The sequence below is a fragment of the Thermobia domestica genome, chromosome 5, assembly GCF_964235325.1.
Source record: "Thermobia domestica chromosome 5, izTheDome1.hap1.1, whole genome shotgun sequence".
Taxonomy (NCBI): domain Eukaryota; kingdom Metazoa; phylum Arthropoda; class Insecta; order Zygentoma; family Lepismatidae; genus Thermobia; species Thermobia domestica.
This window is the reverse complement of record NC_137458.1, coordinates 232,544,398-232,566,193: the sequence shown is the minus strand read 5'-3', so window position 1 is coordinate 232,566,193 and position 21,796 is coordinate 232,544,398. Positions and strand designations below refer to the sequence as shown.

Below are 21,796 nucleotides of genomic sequence, written 5' to 3'. Positions count from 1 at the left end.
AATTATTCCTCGAGGTGTGTCCGTGAGATGCTCATAGATTAGTCTAATTTTAACTGTAAGAAAGGCAAAAAATGATAAAATTGAAGTGAATTGCGTATCTCACAGTAAAGTTCAGGATCTTCAATGGGACAACTTACCCAAATGATAATCTATTGACATATTAAAATATCGGTCCAGAAATTAGATTTTACGTGGTTACAGTTTACCGAATTCATTTATTGCTTTGATGGGAGGCTAAGTGTGAAGAAATGTAGAATTTGACTTTTAGAAATGTAGTGTACTTTTAGAAAAGTAGAATTTGACATTTCAGCGAATTTACAATGCTTTATAAGATCTACATGTGGAAAGTAGTTTCTTTTTTTTGGGGGGGGGAGATGTTATGAGTCTCTTAAGGACTGAAAATAAAACTAAAATGTCAATCTAGTTTCAGGTAATTCCAAAGGAAATGTTTTTCAGAGGTAATCTTTAACATTTATACGCAAAATAAAAGCTGAGATTTAATTTATTTTTGGTTCTGAATTGTAGAAGACTGGAGTCAAAAGCTTACTTGCAAAGATTACATTTCCATTGCAATATTACGATAACTCTCTTGCCATCAAGGTGAGGAGGAACAACATCAGCTACATTCCTTCAATGTAGTAGCTTCTCAACTCTATCAACTTCTTCCACTGTGGAAGACGTCATACACCATCAGCGTGTCAATTTTCGTCAGTATGCCTCAGGGACAGCCAATATGTCGCGGATGAAGACTTCTCTTCTGTAGTAGTGCTTCCCGAGAAATGGTTCTTTCATTTTGGCAAAAAGGTTGTCACGAACTCCCTGATCACATTGCGCACTGCGTTCACGTACCATTTCAATCTTGATCCACGTATGCTGTTTGTCTTTCCGAACCATATTGTTACGACACTGCTGCTTCTGACTTCATAACATACAGTCGTTACCACTCGTCACACCTCACCATCTCACATTCCCTTATCAGCTACGGAACTTTTGTACTGCTGAGACACAATTCTTTGACATGAAAAGTGTTGTCACTATTTTTATTTAACCAATGTACACACAAATTCTACTGCTAAGCACAAACCGTATACTGAATATAAACAATAAAGAAAAGCATACGAACGATTAATATACTAATATATTTAAAATTTCACATTACTCCTCCGCTGTAAAATTAAGTTAATGACCGATATGATGAAACTCTGGCTACGAATAGTCCTTGTACTATTCATTCAAAATTACCGAAAAGGCAGTCTACAAACAATGATGAAGTTGACAGTGCCTAAAGCCCTCTATGCCTAAACTTTGATTTCAATGTTATATTTCTAAATGAGATACAGTTTTCCTATTCAGCGAAATACTATTTTCTATCTTGTGTGCCTTATATTATGTGCTGGTTTCTAGTGTTTCCTTTAATTCCGAAGTAGAAAGTGGAAACATTAATTCCTTTGTACAACAACATATCACGGTGAAGGCAAGTTTCCAACTTGTGTCTTTGGTCCTATATGGTGGTTCTTCGTTCCTTATCAAAATCCAAAACAATTCCACCAAAATGGTTTGCTCGCATGAATAAATGTGGACTGCAAGAGAAGATATGATCATCCATTGTTGGGTAAGGTACTTGCAAGAATGTAACGCGTTACAAATTACTTTACTTCCCTTAAAATATAACGCGTTACTTGCCTCAGAAAAGTAACTGTTACCCTACTTCGAAAGTACGCAAGCAACGCGTTACTTTTATGTCCGTAACTTTGAATGTAAAAAAAATCTTATCACTTCAATTTTCCGTACTTCTATTATTATTATTATTATTATTATTATTATTATTATTATTATTATTATTATTATTATTATTATTATTATTATTATTATTATTATTGCACGTTCTGAATCGCTTTATGTAGATGCAAGAACAAATTCTTACTTCACAGCTATATAATCATTTTCTTATAATGTAACACAGACTAAAATACCATACTGCGTTAGAAAAATATTGTTATGCAAAATTAAAAATATAAAATATAGAGAAGCATTACACTACAACTAATAAAATGAGAACACAGGACCTGGAGGTGAATTAAAACTCACCAGAACTCTAAAATTGATACATGCTTTTTAAAGCTAGTTGTTTTAAACTCTATAAGCAACGAAACACTGGGATACACAAACTGATCTGAAAGAACTTCAATATCACATACCATAAACAAACTATTTTCTAGTAATAAAGTAGACCTGCTCATAAGTCACAGTTTATTCATATTAACTGCATATCGTTAATTATGGCACCCATCAAGCATATCCACAATAATATATATATAGCAACTATAAAGAATGCACTGTAATATTATTGAAATGTTATACTGCACTGTAAAAAGTTGTTCACTTTTTGAACCCGTAAATTGCAACAACCTTCGATCACTCCTTCTTTTAAATATATATATGTGTGCAACAGGAGTGCAAAGTGTGTACAAAACATATGAGACTTGCATCCTTGGAAGTTTTGCACATTTCTGACACATTTTGTACAAAATTTGCACTCCTGTTGCATGCATATATACATGTAGATGAACTGGTCAAAAGTTGCTGCAGTTTAGGCGTACAAAAAATGTAGGATTTTTTACAGTAGAATAATCATATCCTGTAAAACAGTTTACAATATTTTTATATCGAAGTTTTGATGTGTCAATGACAAATTGAAACCTACTTATTCTGATTGAAAGAGTATATAATAGAAAATCACTATATCATTGTCACGATAACTAATCAACACATTACACCTCCTACTTTATTTACCTACATTCAATACACATTTCTTTATTTAGTCTCCTGAGAAAATGAAATTTTATCTTTTTTACTTTGTTGCAATTGAAACATTTTTCGGAAGAAATTGCAACTACTAACGTATCCTTAAGTATAAACAGAATAGCTCTATGCAAGAATGAAGTATTAAAGAAAGCATTAATAACAAGTTAGTAACATGTGGATGCAGGGTGAGAAATCATTTGAAAATGGTGGGGGAAGAAGTTCAGCGGTCCTCTCTGTGCTTCACACATGAAGTGGGGGTCCAAAAAGTTTAAATGTTCATGTATTATTATTATTATTATTATTATTATTATTATTATTATTATTATTAATAATAATAATAATAATAATAATAATAATAATAATAATAATAATAATAATAATAATAATAATAATAATAATAATAATAATAAATGTTCAAACTAGTCGTCGTTATTTAAAATAATTTAATAATGGTATTTATTCATTTAACCTAAATTAGTACACTTATCTACTGCATTTAATATACACTTCGGTGCGAATGGTCCAGGGTTAGACTCCCGTGGGAGCACAGTCCCCTTGTATTTACCGTCATAAGGAGGACTATCTTCACGAAAATAGTGGTTTGAGATCTAGAAATCAGAAATAATTTCGCCTGAGAACCGATGTGCTAACCAAACATTAGACATACGAAGTTGAAGCGCTCCACCTGACCAGCCATAGTTTTTATTATTATTTGTGAAATTCAAGTTTCTTCACTGTATTTAGTGTTTCAGTTTGGTCGCTCAAATATCCGACCACCTATATAAGTCTAAATAATACTATGTATCCACATCGTATTATTAGGAAGAATGTATCATTATAAATAACATATGATTTCAACACAAATACTTGAAGGCTCAACGAAAAGCCGCGTTATCTCAGTGGTAGAGCGTTCACCTCAGATGCATGGGATCCTAACTCGCGGCAAATTCTGCTTGTGGTATATAAACACTGTGTATGGAGATTTTCTCGGAGTCCTACCGTTTCGTTCCACTTTCTTAATCCACCATTATCATCTATCTCATCACGACCGCCTTCCTTAGCCTTGGTGGATATTCGTAGGACGCTAAACTTTAAAAAATGAAAGCACAAGCACAATAATACGATTGATTTGGTGATTTAAGTTTAGCATTCCTTTTCAGCAGCGAGGCTATGAGAAGTGGACTTATAGTTTAAAGTAGAATTCGAACCACCGTAATGGTTCAAATTTTTGTGAGGCGCTCCCACCAGGAATCGAACCCGTGACCCCGTACACCAAAAATGGTATGCGCGTGCTAGCCACTAGACCAGTGGGGAGAGCCACAATAATACGAGTATTGAATGATTTAAAGACCTAATATATAGTTTGCAATAACGAATTACCTTAGAGAAAAAAATTAAGATTAAACTTCTCCTCTTTACTTTCTTTCCGTGTGTAACGAGAGTTGGACATGTGATGGTCAGGCGGAACCCACGTATCAGCAGCAGTAACAGCATCCCATAATTTTAAAAGAGACCCATTCATGGGCGGATCCAGGGGGCAATCGCCCCCCCCCCTTCCCAGAAGAGAAAGCTTTCTTGCTTTATATATAAATAAAACCCATACCAGAATTTGGTGCTCTTAAAAGTAGCTCTAAGTAGCAGTATTGCAACCCCCCCCAGAAGTCCGCCCCTGGGTCCATTGAATTGAATTGTCAATAAAGATTGCAAGGTACTCATCAGCATACGGTTTCTTTCGGAACTTTTAATATTATGAGCAACACTGAATCCGCATTCTCACGAGCACTTGATAATGACACAGAGCTAACTTCCCTCGTTAAGGCTTTAAGAACTGGAAAATTGTTTTCCGACTTGGAACTTGACTTGTACTCTCTCCATTCGGACATTGCAGTATCAGGATTCAATTCCAATAATTGAACTGCATTATATAGACTCTACTTTTAGGTTACCGTATAAACCACTCATGCTATTATGATCTTTATTTTCAAATGCTGAAAAGCATTTTAGCGCATCATTTGAACGAAACTTTCTTTCCATTTCGTCAACTAAATCCTGGATTACCAGACCCTTTATTTGATCAAACTCCCTATCATTAAGCCACGTTTCCACTTTACATGAATCTTGTAGCTGCTGCCCGATCTTTCTATCTACTGTTTAGATTTTACAACTTCTTGTAAGCAAGAAAGGTATCACCACCCATGCAGCACTCAGTCTAGTGGACAAACAATTAACCTCGTCATTAAAAACGTGTATTTTGGCGCATTCACCCTCCCTGTCCAAAAGAATCCGTTGTTTCGGAAGCGGCGAAACTGGTTTTTCTTTTGTCAGCGGGAGAGAGATAGCAGGTAGCAAGCAAGACGTCCCAGAAAGTTGGACACTCTTCGACTCCTTGCAAGATGGAAAAAAAATGTTTTATGACCTTTTCAAGACTATGTGTACACGGTGAAATATGGTAGTTTTTTTTTTTTTTTTTATGACAGCTACAAGTTCTTCTAACGTGGCAACTTATCTTTACTCTTTGTATCAGACGCTTGTCTGCAGTATACTAAATATTTTTCACTTATAGAAATCCCTTATAGCCTATAAGGAGGTTATAGGTATGCTACTGATTTATTTTAGCACTATTTAGAAGATGTGACTATGAAGTTTTTTTTTTCATTTTTATTAATTTATGACATTTGCTTTCCATTTGTCCTTCCCTCACCTACAGATTTTGGTGGGGGGAAATGCAAGCATAAAATTTTTGGTGGGGAAAATCCCCCCCCCCCCCCCGAGCGATTTCGCACCCTGTGTGGACAACAGCTTGATCCCAAATGTTTCTGTGTGTGCTGTTTCGGTCTCGGTCTACACTAGAAATTTAACTACTTAAAAAAAAAAAAAAAAGTCCTTCCTCAAATTTGTGGACAAACTCCTAACTGTTGATAAATATTTCCCGCAGGGGCACTTCAGATCAGACACTTTAGTTTTAAATTCTGTCCACCATCATCCCCAACTTTTAAGAAACAGTATTTTTTTTTTTTTCAAACGTTCCAACAGTAAAATATTTTCGTTCTCTATTTATTAAAAACGCAATACCAACCATACTAAACCAGACTATCATCGCACTCATAGTTCACTCACTCAATGTATTGATTTTGAGTTGTCAAAATCTATGACAAAATCTTCCAGGTGCTTGCATAAAAAAATGAAATCTTTCAATTTTACGTCCCACGATTATGCCGGCTAGGCTAAAGGAGGCGGTGATGATGAGAAATGAATGAAACTGTGGAACGAAGAAAATGAGAGGAAGCGGGAGAACCCCGAGAAAACCCACGAGCACAGTGTTTGTCCACCACAAAGTCCACACAGTCGAACCAGAGACCCCAAGCACCGGAAGTGAACGCTCTACTACTGAGGCCCCGCGTCCCCCTCCAGGCGCTTGCAATCAGTACACGTGATTCCCTGAGGCTGTACTCATCTTCCAAAACCAGCAAGTGACACTAAGATCTTATCTGTTTCTCCGTGTGTCAGTGACTGACTGTCGGTCATTGACACAGTACGTGCTTCATTGCTCCATTCTGAAAAATTTACTTACAGGAAAGAATTGTTTCCGAAAATATATATACATACGTATATTGTAGTTACTCATCCGAAATGTAACGCAAACTAGGTACATTACTTAAAAATGTGTAACGCGTTATCGTTCGACTTACTTTGGTAAGAAATATGACGAGTTACTAGGAAACGTTACTTAAAAAGTAACACGTTACTTACGTTATTTCCCAAAACTGTGATCATCGATATTGTTCAGAATAACAAGCCAGCACAATGTAGTTAATGTAGAAATATTTTAATATGGTATTGGTTGAACAGTGTTCAAAATTCAAGAAACATTTGAAAAAACTTTAAAAAGTGGGAATTTCAAGAAGGTCCTTTAAAATATAGTTAAAGCATTAGTGGATCTACAAAGAAGCTATTGGAGGCAATTGGCTCATCCCCCAAAACTACTTCGTTATTTCTAAGCTCGGTAGGTTTTAATGCGAAAGTAAGAATTTTGTGCAAGATTTTCCTTTACCAATAAGTTTGGAGCAGCTTTATTTCACCAATAAAATAGGAATAAATTTATGAATTATAAAGTTTAACTGACGCGCAAAATACAGTGTACATGTCTTTCGCAAGATATTTTTTCACCAATAAATCTGGAATGAACTGCATGATTTAGTAGTTTTAGTACGTAAATAGAAAATCCTTTCAGAAGATATTTTTTCACAAATAAGTTCTGAATAAATTGTCTGACTTTAATAAAGCTTTCTTTACATAGAAAGATCGTAATTGTGTGTAATTTGCTGAAAACCTAATTCAAATTATCTTTTTGTTCCGAAACTGTTTGTTAAAAATCCTACTTGAAAAGCACGTTTGCATTCGAGTGTAGGTTAACCACTCTTTATGTTGGTAATGGAACATCATGTTCTCTTTGAAGTTATCTACATTTTACATGAATCATGTATTCACTTCTTACAAGATTTACACGTTTTCCATTTCTCTTCTATCCCCCCCCCTTGTTTTTTTACTACTGAAAATTTCTCATTCATAAGTTGTTTCCCCAATTGCCTTATTTATCTTTCTTGTTTTATGTAATCTGTTGTAGTTTCGTAACATCTACGCATAAATAATAGAAAACGTGGCATTTACTACTTTGCAATGTACTGGTGGAACAGTCACTAATTTCATGACTCGTAATTCGGAAACAGTCAGACTCGTGATCCAGAGTGACCTGGAGAGTGCTCTAGTTTTAAAAATATATTATTTTAAATTCATACTTTGTGGTGCTTACATCTGAAAATAATTTCATCAATTATTTATTGAAAACGCCCATAAATAATATTTCACCACACCCATATTGGGACTAGTGTTGTAAAATTTCCGGAAATTTTGAACTAGCTGGTAAAAAAACCGTTGTTTATTCGGTTTCTTTCCGGAAAAATTGGGAAAATAACAAAAATCTTTGAATTAGGTTAGTTTTACTATTAAATGGAACTTTTTTTGCCGAACGCGTGAAAATGTAAATTGAGAAATTTCAATATTGCGAATATTTAAAAAAGAAGCATTCGAAAATAAAACTGTTGTAATTATTCGTGAAAATTAATAGTCTGCACTCATTTCCTTTATGTGCCTTTTAGTCGTTTATTCCTGGTTGTGCATTAATTACAGAGTTTTTACAGTTGCATACAAGTTTATCATCATGAAGTGTTTCTGCTGCAACAAATAGGGCTCTTGAATGAACCTGAGTTCTTAATATGCTCTTCGCTCTGATGAAATTTCCTTAAGTTTAACCAAATTACTTCTTAAAAGAAAGACCAGTAGACAAATTTCACTAGTACTCATGTACTAAGACATATAATTACTATTTAATATTCAAATACAGACTTTAATATAAACTTTAAATACAAAATTTTGTATGTAAACAAATACCTGTTTTCTAGTGCGACAAATTATCTACACATATGAAAATGAAAGTGACTGTATTTGTAACTTAACAACTGTTAAACCACCAGACTGATCTCGATAAATATTTATATTTTGAACATAGATGAGGTTCGGGCCTGGGATGGATTTTACCATTTCACTTTGAAGGTGCAACTTGGAGGAAGGAAGTGCGGATATATATATATTGAAAATTACCGATCTTAGTTTTCGGGGTTGCTGAGAGAAACAGTAATATTTCCGATAAAGCTTAAATTCAAACTGAGGCCCGCAACTTAGGGGAAGGGGAAGGGGAGATATATAAAAATGATTGAAAATAGCCTATGTCCATAGTTTTCAGGACCGCTGAAATGAACAGTGACTTTTCCGATGTCGTTTAAATCCAAATTCAGGTCCGCAACTTGGGTAGGAAGGGATATATAAAAATCACTAAAAACAGGAGCGTCATTTCAGCTTTTGCTTGGGGGGAGGGAGCAAGATCCCTTGATATAAATAAAATTTCGCACTTTTCACTGATTTACTACTATTCTATGATAAATCTCAAACTCAGGTTGGGGCAATTGCCCCTCCCTGCCCCACTAAATGATGCCCCTGACAGAAAATGGCCGATATTAGTGTCAAATCCATACTTTTCGGGGTCGCTGAGATGAGCAGTTACATTTCCGGCTCTGTTTAAATCCAAATTCATCCACGCACCTTGGGAGCGGGGAGATATATAAATATGATCGAAAAGGGCCGATATTAGTGTCGAATACATAAATTGTGAGGTCTCTGAAATGAATAATAACACTTTCGATGCCGTTTAAATCAAAATTCATTCTCGTAACTTGGGAGCGGGGAAGAGGGGAAATATGAAAAATGATCAAAAATGGCCGATATTAGTGTGGAATCCATAGTTTTTTGGGTCCTAAGATGAACATTAACACTTTCGATGCTGTTTAAATCCAAATTCAGCACCGCAACTTGGGGGAAGGAGAAAGGTAGATATTTAAAAATGATCGAAAATGGCCGATATTTGTCGAATCCATAGTTTTCGGGTGAATGATATGAACAGTGGCATTTTCAATATCGTTTAAATTCAAATTCAGCCCCCATTAGATACTCCTAAGGGGGAGGGTGACATGTAAAAGTAATTGCAAATGACTGATACTAGTTTCGAATTCATATTTTTTGGGGCCCCTCAATTCATTGGTGACAATTTTGGTGCCCTTTATACCCAAAAGAAACGTATTTTCCTTTTGCGAAGAACGGGTATTCTACTAGTCTTTAATAATAACGAACGGAAATTTCACACGTTAAATTCTTTTGTCGCTGCTCAAATTTACGCACTTGTGCGGTGTATGTGTGTATATGTAAATAAGATAATCTCTCTTTTTGAGTTGTTACAAACATAATTACAAATAATAAAGAGGGATTTTTATCAAAAATCAGAAAACTAAAAAGTAAAATTAATAGGTGTTGCTTTAACTATTTTTCCTGCTAGCGAAATACATTGTATGTATGCTGCAGACACGTTACAGCAAATAAGATTAGCATCAGCCGAAGAAACAGTTTTTAAATTATATTTTCCGGGTTTTGAGAATATTTCCGAAAACACTATCTTTTCTAATGGATTCAAAATCTCCGGAAATTTTATACAGCGCAAGGAAGATACATATCTCCATATGATTCTGGCCCTGTTATTTTAACACTTCCCTGCCATAAAACGGTAACTTTATAAGATTATTTAAGATAATTTAAATGCGCCTATATTAATTAATCTAACTAGGATTATATTTTAGGATCTTTTGTAGCCATAATTCCATTCTATCACCGTGATAAATTTAAAGGAGATGTACAAATATATTTGTTGCCACAAAATTTCCCTTTCTAATACAAGAAACATAACTACTAAATTATCTTAACTGTAAACTATAAATATAAAATAGTTTTCATTTTATAAGCATAATTTAGTAAAATATTCAAAAATTTCAATTTTTCCCAAATTTTCCGTTTCTTTTTTTTCAAGCTCGGGAAAATCGGTAAAAACTGTTTTTTACCCAAAATTTCCGGTTTTGTTTTTCAAGTCTTTACAACGCTACTTGGGACAAGGGCATTTCATGTAATTCAACTTTATTAATTGCATTTTAGCACAGATTTACACTTCTCAATTCTCCCATTGTTTTCCTAATATGATGTTTTATCCATACTTCTTCCAGGGTTAATTTATACGTTCATACAGATCAACCTCATCCAAGAAATAATCTGCCGTACTGCTAAATGAAAAGATCAGAGCGATCTTCATTGTTTCTGTATGAGACTGCGACATACAGTATGAACGAAGTTACTGAAAATATCTCCCTTCATTCTCACTGTGTCCTCTATATTGGTATATCCAATTAACTAAGACATTAATATCTTTTGAACAGAAAATATGTGCCCTAGCACTAAGTAATTTGAATATTATGCTCAACTGGTCAAAAGAAGCGTATAAATCCTTTTAGCAATCTTCTAATTAATTTTCTAAAAATTCAGTGTGTACATATAAACATACATATCTCTTAGCTCAGAGTTACTCAACCTGGTTGTCGCGAAGGGGTTTCGTGGAGTCATAAAGATAAGCGAAAGAGATAAATATAATTAAAATCTAATATCGGAAAATATTTTTAAATGTTATTTTGATTTTTTTCTATTGGGCATATTTTTATTTATATAGATACCGTTAAGAATAACAAGAATAGGTATACTAAACATTTTGAATAGATGCAGAGTTGTTTAAAAATCAAATCAGAAATTACAAGGGGGTCGCTGGCAAGAGGATGTGATAAAATGGGGTCGTTATAGGAATTAGGTTGAGAACCACTGTCTTAGCTGATTGAAGCTTCTTAGTGTTCCAATAACTTTTAGAAATCTCGTAAGTGGTTTGCGCTACCTCGTAGTTTGCGCACCATAATATTTAAAGAATTATATTGAATATTATTTTTGTTCCGTATATTTTAAGCACATTTTTAATTACTTTTTATATTTATTTCATTTATTTGTTTATTAGTATGAAATGATTTTTCTTTTCTTAAATTCTTACCTACTGTGTATTATTGCCTAATAAGAGATTATTTAAAACGTGTCTTTTGTCAGATGACGAAATTGAAAGGTGTGAAATATTTAATTAAAAGTTATCAACAACAGGATTGCCGCTTTAAAATAATTTGGTGGAGTCATAAAGATAAGCGAAAGAGATACAGTATGAACGAGTATATAGTATGAATTGTATAATATTTGGTATTTAATTCCATGTTAATTTGCTGGGATTTTAAATCCGTGTGACCTTTCGAAGCTCCAGAAATCTTGGAATGTTAGTTTTATTGACTTAAGAGGTGTCATTCAGTAGGTACCACAACAAGGGCTCATTAATCGACTGTAAATTACCCAAAGAATATTCTCATTAATCTAAGACTACTAGCAGAGAATGTTTAATCTACATACTTACTTTACGTATTTTACATTCATTATAAGTTAATTGTCATAAATATAATTATTAAGAACTTACAATTAGTACTATTTTATAAAATTACAATAAAGTCAGGGGTAAAAGTGAGGGGAACCCGAGGGGACATCATACTCCCACTTCCGGAAATTATCTGTGGTGTTCCCCCTTTCTTAAAAAAAATACAATGGGGAAGATAGGCACGGGAAACTGCGTGACGTCAGGCGTCCCCCACCTTTTCAGATCCACTTTTACCCCTGAATGAAGTAGTGACAGAAGTACTGTATTCTCAATTGCCATATACTAGTTTAAAACCTAGATTAATACGTCTATTAAAACTTCATATATTTTACGCAGTCCGTCTTTTCAATGACAAAAATACTGTAGATTTAAAAAGTGTGAAAACTACGTGAGCAAATAAGAAATGTATTAAGTAATTCATCGTAGTAATATTTCCAAACTAAAGTCTCAGATCGTGTGAATTATAGAGTGATTCTAGATCGTACATTGGATAACTCCTCCTGTTAAGAATACAACTGAAAATGAACCTGTGCGAGAGAGAAATGCAATTTGTTATATTCTCTGTCAAATGATATTTTTCAAATAACAGGCCTGCAATCGTATACTTCAATTTGCTTTATTTTGGCTTACCAGTTAGTTTGTCCTACTGCAGTTCATAACCTATTTTCTCATCAAAAGATATAATATATTTCAATCAAAAAGTTTCTTTCAGGCCTTATATCTGAAGAACTACATACAGTGTAGCCAAACCCAAACTATCAGTTAACTTAGTATTATGTGCTTATTCCGCAGCAAATACGAAAATTTGATTTAGGTTCCGTTCAAAAATGTTGTGGCCCCTGATCCAATCGGCCCAAAAGATCCAATAATTATATTTCAACAAAAATGTTCTTGTAGGCCTTATACCTGGAGAAGTATACATAGAGTGTAGTCAAATTCAATCTATTAGTTAACTCAGTATGATGTGCTTAGAAAATACGAAACTTGATACAGAAGCCGTTCAAAAATTTTGTGGTCCCTGATCCATAAATTGATTATTGGTCAAGATCGCAATCTTTTGATTCATTTTTGGTTTTCCTAAGATTCTTGTTTCTATTGAAAGGAAAGACTTGCACTACAACTTACATGCTCTCTAAGGTCTCAAGGCTCAAACAATAAGCCCTGATCATAAACAAACAAACAAACAATAAAATACTTGATATATTTAATCTTCTTTCATTTGAAAGTATTATACAAGAAATTTTGATACGACTAATGGCTCATATTCAACGAAAGATAAACAGTAAATTACGATAAAATATTTGCAGATTAATTATATATAACCTTTAATTTTGAAAAAAGTATAGAGAAAGTATTACAGTGCTATGAACCATTGTAATATATCTATACGAAGTAATTCTCTATTACTTCATGAAATTAAACAATTTTTTGTATCAGTTATTAGGAAAGTGGTTTTCATGTATAAGAATTTTATAGACATTAAAGGTCTTTCCTTTCCGAACTGAAAAAAAAAAAAGTTTTAATTGTAACGCTGCAACATTATGGAATGCAACCTTCGGATCAACCACTATAGGAAAGAAAAAAACTACGGTAAATAGAAGAAAAATGTAGGAAACGGTCACGTTCAAAAATTTCCTTTTTTTTTTTTTTAGATAGAAGTTGTTCGTATAGGGTATTGTTTTTCCTTCGGTCCAGAGATTTTTCTTTTCTTTTTTTTTTAAAAAAATCTAAAATCTCCATATCAATTTCAATGGAAAGGAAATATCATAGGAATGTCCTGAACATGACAAGGAGAAAACGCATACTTTCGCTATTCTCTAGGTGCTAGTAGGAGTCCATGTATGTTTGTGTGAGTGTTCCTTTTGTCTGCCTATATATACTGACAGTCTTTCCTTGAGAGGACATAGTGATCTCGAAACCACCGACAAGTAACCACCTCAAATCCGTAAACATGCAATCTACTGTTTTGGTGAGTGTTCATCTAAAAATTTGGACAATAGATAATTGTGCACTTACGATGGATAGAACAATATCAATAGGGTACCTGATGTCTTATGTTATACTACAGTTTCAAGTGATTACAGCTCTACATATACGAAGAAAAGCATTGTTTCAGTTTGTGCTAGTGTTATTAAGTTTACAAGTAGTATGTGTCTCACCGTTAGAGGAACATAAGCAACAATAGATCCAACCTACTACTTAAAAGTGTATTTTTTTTTTTTTCGTATGCAGTGTATACGTATAAACTGCGACAGATTACAATCTTTCATTGTTATTGGCATAAAGAATGGCTTACAGTGTAGGACTATAAATTGTTTTTCTTTTGGAAATCTATGCATAAGAACTTCTCATGTGAAAGCATGTCTCTTTGTTTAGTTTGATATCATTTATTGATTCATACATGTATCGTACTTAGACAGTTATATATTATTATCATTATTAAGTATTCTGTCTTTCGGCAGGTATTGGGACAAGTGAGTTTCTTTCTTTTTTTTCAATTTTAGATTTTGGCCTGGGAATGTTTCTCCCGCGTTTCTCAATCTTCAGCTTCCTCTTTTAACTCCCGATATTTTCTTTTATTTTCCAAGTAATCAATCAGTTATGTTCTTCTTCCTCTTCCTGACTTTCCTTCCCTTTTTGCTTATATGGCGATATGAAGAAGACATTTTCTCTTCAAGGTGTGTCCAATCCAATTGGCCTTCCTCCGCAAGATGCTGGCTAGAAGAGTCTTCTTCTCTCCTATCCGCTTTAAAAGATCTTCGTTTGTTACTCTCTCTGTCCTTTTTATCTTCACCATTTTTCTTCAACACCACATTTTGAAGCTCTCTAAATATTTCTTCTCTGACTTCTGTAATGTCCAAGTCTCTGAACTATACAGTCCAATGCTCCATATATAGCACTTGGCCATCTTCTTCCTAAGTCCAATGTTAAGCCTGCTAGTTAAGAGTGTTCTTGTTAAATGCTTCTCTGGCTTTTGACCTGATCTCTTTGGTGTATTAAGCGTCTCTGGTCAAAGTACTTCCCACATACTTGTAATTATCGACCTCTTCAAGTTCTCTTTGTTCTATTCTACTTTGACTCGTAAAGGCGCGTTTCAGTTAGATAGATAAACAAAAATTAAATAAAATTTAGTTGATAACCATATTTTGAGACTACATCTAATTAATCATGAGGTCTTTCTAATATGATAATTAAAAAACAGCTTAATTAGAAATACTTCAGTACCAGCTTCATCTTAATAAGCAGTGTGATTATAGAACATCAACAATCTACAGGTTTAGAAAAAGAAATTCTCTATTTTCTCAAAATTTACGCATGAGGTCTCCATTCACCTGTATCATATTGTCTATCCGAAGTAGATCTACCAATTGATATGTATCCTATTTTGGTGACTTTTTCCGTTATACACTAATAATAGCTACTGTAGACTTTACTTCCAGTGATTCCTTTTCACAAAAAGGCTATGTAATGTTCCAACAATTGAGACAAAGCGGAAAAAGTAATTATGTCTTTTTTTTAAATCTTATTTTTTTAAAAATTAAACATATATGCGTTCATTAGTGTCAGGAGGCTTAGATTCCTTTCAAGTGAAGAAATAGTGAGAGTGGGGCATCTTGACAGAATAACATAGAATATTAAGAGCACACATGTAGTAAAATCAGAAAAAGGGATTTATTCTTCCAGTGTTACTTGATATTACACTAAGCACATAATTTTTATTATAAAAATTTCCTTATACTGTGATATACTTTGATCATTAAAATAGGGCGGCGGTGGCTCAGAGATAGAGCGCTCATCCTTGATTGGTGTGACGATCACAGCTTGCACGAAGTGGGCGTTGTGGTGGACAAACACTGTACGCATGGACAAGCACTGATATTAATTCTTAATTTAATCCATTCTCGGGTTTTCTCATTTCCTTCCACTTAATTTATTCCACCATTGTGTTCACTATCATTATCACCACATAGTTCCAACACCAACTGTGCTCCTCATAGAACTAACAGATGCACAAGAAATTTTATTGCTTTTCTCAGTTTAATGGACTTCTATTACATTTTAGTGACTATCAGTTTTGTTTGAATAAATCAGTAGTAACTTTTACATAAATTATTAAATCCCCCATGCTCTTAATATTATCCATTAAATTTTACATTGATATTTACAACTTAAGACAATTCTCGGTGTACAATAGTGGAAATTTTCATGTTTAATTTTGATTTTAATCAAGTAATCTTTTTAGATAATTTTAATCATTACTTTCTACTGATATTAATTCTTAATTTAATCCATTCTTTTCTTCTACCTTTTAAATTTCATCACTTACATTCATTAATTTCTCCTACTTTATATAGAGTAGGGATTTTTAAAATTGGCTTTAGCAACAGTGTAAGTATCGATTTAACTAACTGTACTCCGACTCAGTTTTTAATATAATTTCAAATTACTTATTCGGCTATAATTATATGAATTTCTTTTTCCTTTGCAGACTATCTTTCTCGTCGTAGTGGCTGCTACTGGATCATATGCCGGCATAGCACCAGTAGGAGGCGTTGATTATTATGTAAGTAGAGTACTATAATGTTATTCTTATTGTTTCCTTTATTTAAAATATATTTATGAATATTGCTTCATACCGATATTATTATTATTAGAAAATTCTCAGCAATGCATGATGGGTTACACCAGAAATAATCGTAAGGAATACAAAGTAAAATCAGGAGAGAGCGTTTTGTAGGTACCACTTCATATTCTACAATTACGAGCTAGAAGAACACCTCATAGTATTTTATGGTAGTTGTTTATCATCGTATGCCAAACAAGTTAATTCAGTAATTAGATCTAGTAATAATGAAAATATATATAAAGGGAAAATTGGAACTTGACACCAATATGGATTATGCATATTTCTGACAAAACTCGTCTTACACTGAAGATGACTTCATTTTACAAGTTAAGCCTAGTGGATTACAAGCCCGTATTGTATACGACTTAAATACTAACTTTTCTCACGTTCTCATATTCAAATCAATTACATACTTTTATACATGAACATAAAATATTATTTGTGTAGTAAGCGCATATACAAAACTATATATAATTTTTCATTATGTACGAGTCATTATTCATACTGCTTATACTCTTTCTCAATCTTTTCATAAATTACTGTGAACTGGCGAAAACGATATGAAAACATTGAAAAACTTTGTAAATACAGCACAAATAAATTGATTAATAAATTATGGATGAAATATAGTGTTTAGGAAAAATCAGTTACATAATTATAAGCTTAATTTCTCAGGATGAAGCACTTTGGAATCAATGAACATGGTATTAGATCCTAAGGGGAAAATTCCTTAGTTTGTTGCTTTGCGAGGCCCTATATTTGAAGGCCTGAGTGAAGAGATCTAATTCTAAAAAACTTATTGACAATTGTTTGCTTTAAACAAGAGAGTTCTTAGATATCTTTTCTGAACTTTTTTCAATTACGAAATGTTTCATTGATGTGATGGTAGAATAGGTTCCCTAGATTTTTGCATGTTTTATGGACAAAACATGGGTGTAATAATGTTTTAACCTAACCTTGCAACACAAATTGTTTCTTTCACAGGCGTACCCTGCCTATAGCTTTTCGTATGGTGTTAAAGACGCTCACACAGGAGATGTGAAAAGCCAGGCAGAGACTCGCGATGGTGATGTAGTGAAAGGTCAATATAGCCTTGTGGAACCTGATGGCACTGTAAGAGTCGTGGATTACGTAGCTGATGACCACAATGGATTCAACGCTGTTGTTAAGAGAGTGGGTGCTGCAGTGCATGCAGCCCCTGTGGTAGCTAAGCCAGTGATTGCTGCCCCTGTGGCTGTTGGAGTTGGCCACGGTGGGTACGCCTATGGACTCCCTGGAGGATATGGAGGAAGCTACTCCTCTGTACACTATGGATAAATGAAACAAAGAAAAATTTCTTAATGTATTCCAGCTGATGTAAATAAATATCTATTCTTTTATATTCAACGTTTTTTGTATTAATTATGTGCAATAAAATGTATGAATCAATCATTAGTAAATCTAAGCTAATATCCATTATATGACACTATTGAGATCTGTGGAGAGTGAAGCGAAGAACATTTCCTTTCCCAAAAATCATGTAAATACGACGCAATAGAGGCTTTGAAAATTATGTGAATTAGAAAAAGAGTAAACTTCTCGAAATCGACATATTATTACGCAAAATAATGACAAAGAAATTGTCTTCTAACTTACTATTTGCAACAAGCAGCAATGGCGTGAAATTTTCTCAATTAATATTCAAATTATGAAGTGATAGAAGATTTTTACACTTTCCTATTTAAGTATTAAAATTAGAGTACAAATTAAATTAATACATTCTTGAAATTCCTTATTGAATGCAGAAAACCGCTTTTCACTATTTATTTACATAGCGATAGCGATCAGCATCAAACGTGAAAGTGGTTATTTTGTTCCACTTCTGGTTAAGGAAGAAGATGATACACATTCTTAAAACGCCAAATCGGTTCCCAAAAAGCCGTTTCTCGTCATCACACATCGTTTTTGCCTTACCTTGATCAAGATTAAAGATGGAAGTTGTAGTGTACTTCTGTTGCTACCGGGCTCTCTCGTGGCTAAGCGGTTAGCATATGTTGCCTTTAGCGTGGAAGATCCGGGTTAGATTCCCAGCAGGAGCTCATGTGGTTCGGATCCCACATTAAGCTGTAGGTAGACGTCTCATACAGCCTTGCTGCTGAAACGGACGCTAAACTGAAAATGAAATCCAAAATTCTATCACTTCCGATTTTAGCAGACAGTTAAGAGTGGAGATTAAATGTATTCTTGGGACTCAATAAATTACAGGGAAATCGTTTTTCGTTCCCTATTACTGTTTTAACTCTACGGTGTGGTCATCAACGTTGAAACCGAACATGGATGATTTCTACCACATCCAGTTTGAATATCAGATCCATCTACGAAAATGATTCTTAAATTTTGGCCCCCTACATCCTGGCTAAAATTGACAATGATTCATCAAATTGTTCTTGAGTTTTTTTTTCAGCACACAGTCTATGTCGTCACGAAAGACTAGTATAGAAGGCAAAAACAAAGTAATTAAGGGAAAAGGATTGACGAATATTAAAGAAAGAAGACCTTCACAAAAGAACTGTACAATTAATGAAGCACAACTAACTGCAGAGCTTAATCACCATCTGGGGCACCTATTTCTAGAATCACGGTCCGATGAGAGTACCATACTTCAATATCGCCGGTCGGGATGTAGAAGGGATGGTGGTGGTAACATAAAGCTTGAACATTTGGCGATTTGAAGAAAATAATACATTTTTATAGGTCACTTCCCTCCCATATTTTATGTGATAGGCGGAGTTCTGTCTGGTGAATTTTCCTAGATGTGTATGATCCGCAACAGGAGTGCGAACAGCGGGTTTTAGGGCGCAGATTGCATTAGTAGATTATTTGAAAGAACGTAATTTTTTGGGGGGGAAATAATAGTAGGAAGAGAGAACGAAACATGTGAGACAGAAATGATAATTTTGGGGGGCGAATGGTTAATTTTGGTGTAAAGAATGATAAATTTGAGGAAAAGATGATAAATTTGGGGGAAAATTGTTAAATTTGGTCGGTGTAATTGTAAATTTTGAGAAGGGAATTGTAATTGTGGAGAAGGGTGGTAAATTTGAAGAGTAGAATGTTAATGTTTCTGCTGAAGAATGACGAATTTGGAAACTAGAATTATATGTTTTCAGAAGAAGAATGGTAAAATTAGGGTCTGCTCCCAAGTCATTCGGAGTATGGATACGCTTGGTTTGGACTTAACTACTTCCTACCGTTAAACATGACCGTTGAACCTACCGTTAAACCGCAACTCTTCTGATGTTGGCCACAATTTTATGATACGATATTACTTATTACGTTCCTGCAATTATTGGTCTCAAAGAACGCTGATTATGTGGTTCTTTTAAATGACTAGGTTCACCCCTCACGATGCGCCTTTTAATCAGAATAACATGATGAAAGCTTAGCTCAATATATCAGGAGTGTATTTCCAAAACATGCAAAATCCAAAAATGTCTGATTTTGAATTGAATATGGAAGAGTATACTATGGAACCTCTTACGTTAAGTTTTCTAATTATTCTTTTGTTAAGACACATTATTTTCCGTGGTAAATTCTCTTTGAAACATCACTTGAGATAGTGTTTCAATATAAAACGATATAGATTTTTTTGCCCTTTCTGAAGAATTCTAAAAAACGATTTAGCATGTTTTGGAAATACATTCCTCATATGTACTATCTTCCAAAATTAAATTCAAACTTTTCAACTGTTTTGCCGGTATGTGATCACTGATCACGAACAAAAGACAGCGTCGATTTGAGTGTGAAGATGAAAATTATAGAAAATGTCTCCTTCGCCCTTAAAACAGAAATTTCGAAACTCGGTCAAAAACAAGGATCCATCTATTTCTAATGAAGAGTTTATACACCAAATTTCATCCTCCTAATTTGAAGTACTAATGACATACTATGATTTTTGCCATATATTTCGAACTCTTTTTACCTCTCGGGATACGCCTTTGAATCAAAATGACATAGTAAAGAACCTAGCTGGAGGTAGGTTCTAACAATGGTACAAAATTCATTTCAAACGTATCTGCTTTCCTGTGAAATGATCATCAACAATAGAATGTAGCATATATATATATATATATATATATATATATATATATATATATATATATATATATATATATATATATAGATATATATAGATATAGATATAGATATATATAGATATATATATATATAGATAGATAGATAGATAGATAGATAGATAGATAGATAGATAGATAGATAGATGGATAGATCAAATTCACCCCTTTTAAACGAGATATTTAAAAACACGTGGAACACGTGTTATTTTTAATTAGGAGTTTATATACGTACACCGTGTTATATCTCTCTAACTTGATGGCTTTGTGAGATACTGCTTTTTCATTAATTTTTAATCCTTTTTACCCCCATTAGGTTATGTCTTTTAATCGAAGTATTATAAAAAACACCTAGCTCGAGGTAGTTTATAACTAGACGCAAAAATTCATTTCAATTGGTTCATTTCATTCAGCCGTCTTCCCGTGATTCGATCACACACACGAATACTTTCCTTTTCGTGTATTAGGTAATGCTCACGCAGAACGTAAGCCGAACAACAAATGGATTTTAGAAGATAGTGTTGACATTTTTAGTCTTAAGCTATTGTTAATATACCAAAATTATGTGTCGTTCCCTGCGGATTGACAGACCCCATAATATCTGTACGTGGTCAAACGACAATAGAATGTCTTTTTCTGAATTTAATCCCCAGTGAAGTAGAAACAGAAAATAAAGACCCAAGTGTAGCTTTGAATCCCACTTTAAGCGCTAGGTAGCGTCTAACTTAACCTTGGTGCCGAAGAGGGATGTTAAACTAGAATCAGTGAGTTATTAATCTACATGCGTGAGAGTAGTATTGTGCTTCCTGCACGAGTAAAAAGTATTGACTAATACAATCAATATTAACCATATATATTAGTTGATTCCGACTCTTAGATCATTTAGAGGATGATCTAATACCATAGAATATTATACATTGCTATATAGTACTTTATATTCCTCAAAATTAATAATATTGTGATTAAAATTATTATGAAGGTAGAGATCCTTGGTGACTAAACGGTTAGCATATACGCCCTTGGCATAGGAGACCTAGGTTCGATTCCCGGCTGGAGTTCATGTGGTTCAAATTCCACGTTAATCAGTAGGTCCACGTCTCATATAGCCTCACTTCTGAACAGGACGTTAAAATCAATTCAACTATTATGAAGGTAAGTTAAAAGGTAGAGCTGATCTGATACAGTCAATCTACCGACCGGACAACCTGGGCTTCGATCCATGCTGCAAGTAAGATATTTATTTTACTCATCCAAATGCTACTTAGATGTTCAACCAGGGGTAAAAGTAGATCTGAAAAGGAAGGGGGA

General features: G+C 33.9%; 1 protein-coding gene and 1 long non-coding RNA gene across 2 annotated transcripts in view; one reads left to right on the top strand and one right to left on the bottom strand.

Annotated features, from left to right (window-relative positions):
* Positions 1-21,796, bottom strand: part of LOC145684796 (uncharacterized) — an 82,709-nt gene that overhangs the window by 20,079 nt on the left and 40,834 nt on the right. The gene's annotated exons all lie outside the window — the stretch shown is intronic.
* Positions 13,589-17,747, top strand: LOC145684792 (cuticle protein 19-like). The gene is made up of 3 exons (XM_081757163.1): positions 13,589-13,718; positions 16,239-16,313; positions 17,361-17,747. The coding sequence occupies exons 1-3, from the start codon at positions 13,701-13,703 to the stop codon at positions 17,691-17,693; spliced, it is 426 nt and encodes a 141-aa protein (XP_081613289.1). The 5' UTR covers positions 13,589-13,700; the 3' UTR covers positions 17,694-17,747.

What these genes read in the sequence shown, in the direction of transcription:
- LOC145684792 (XM_081757163.1), top strand. An exon ending in TAGGAGGCGTTGATTATTAT is followed by an intron (nt 16,314 to 17,360) that starts GTAAGTAGAGTA and finishes TTTCTTTCACAG; the next exon opens with GCGTACCCTGCCTATAGCTT.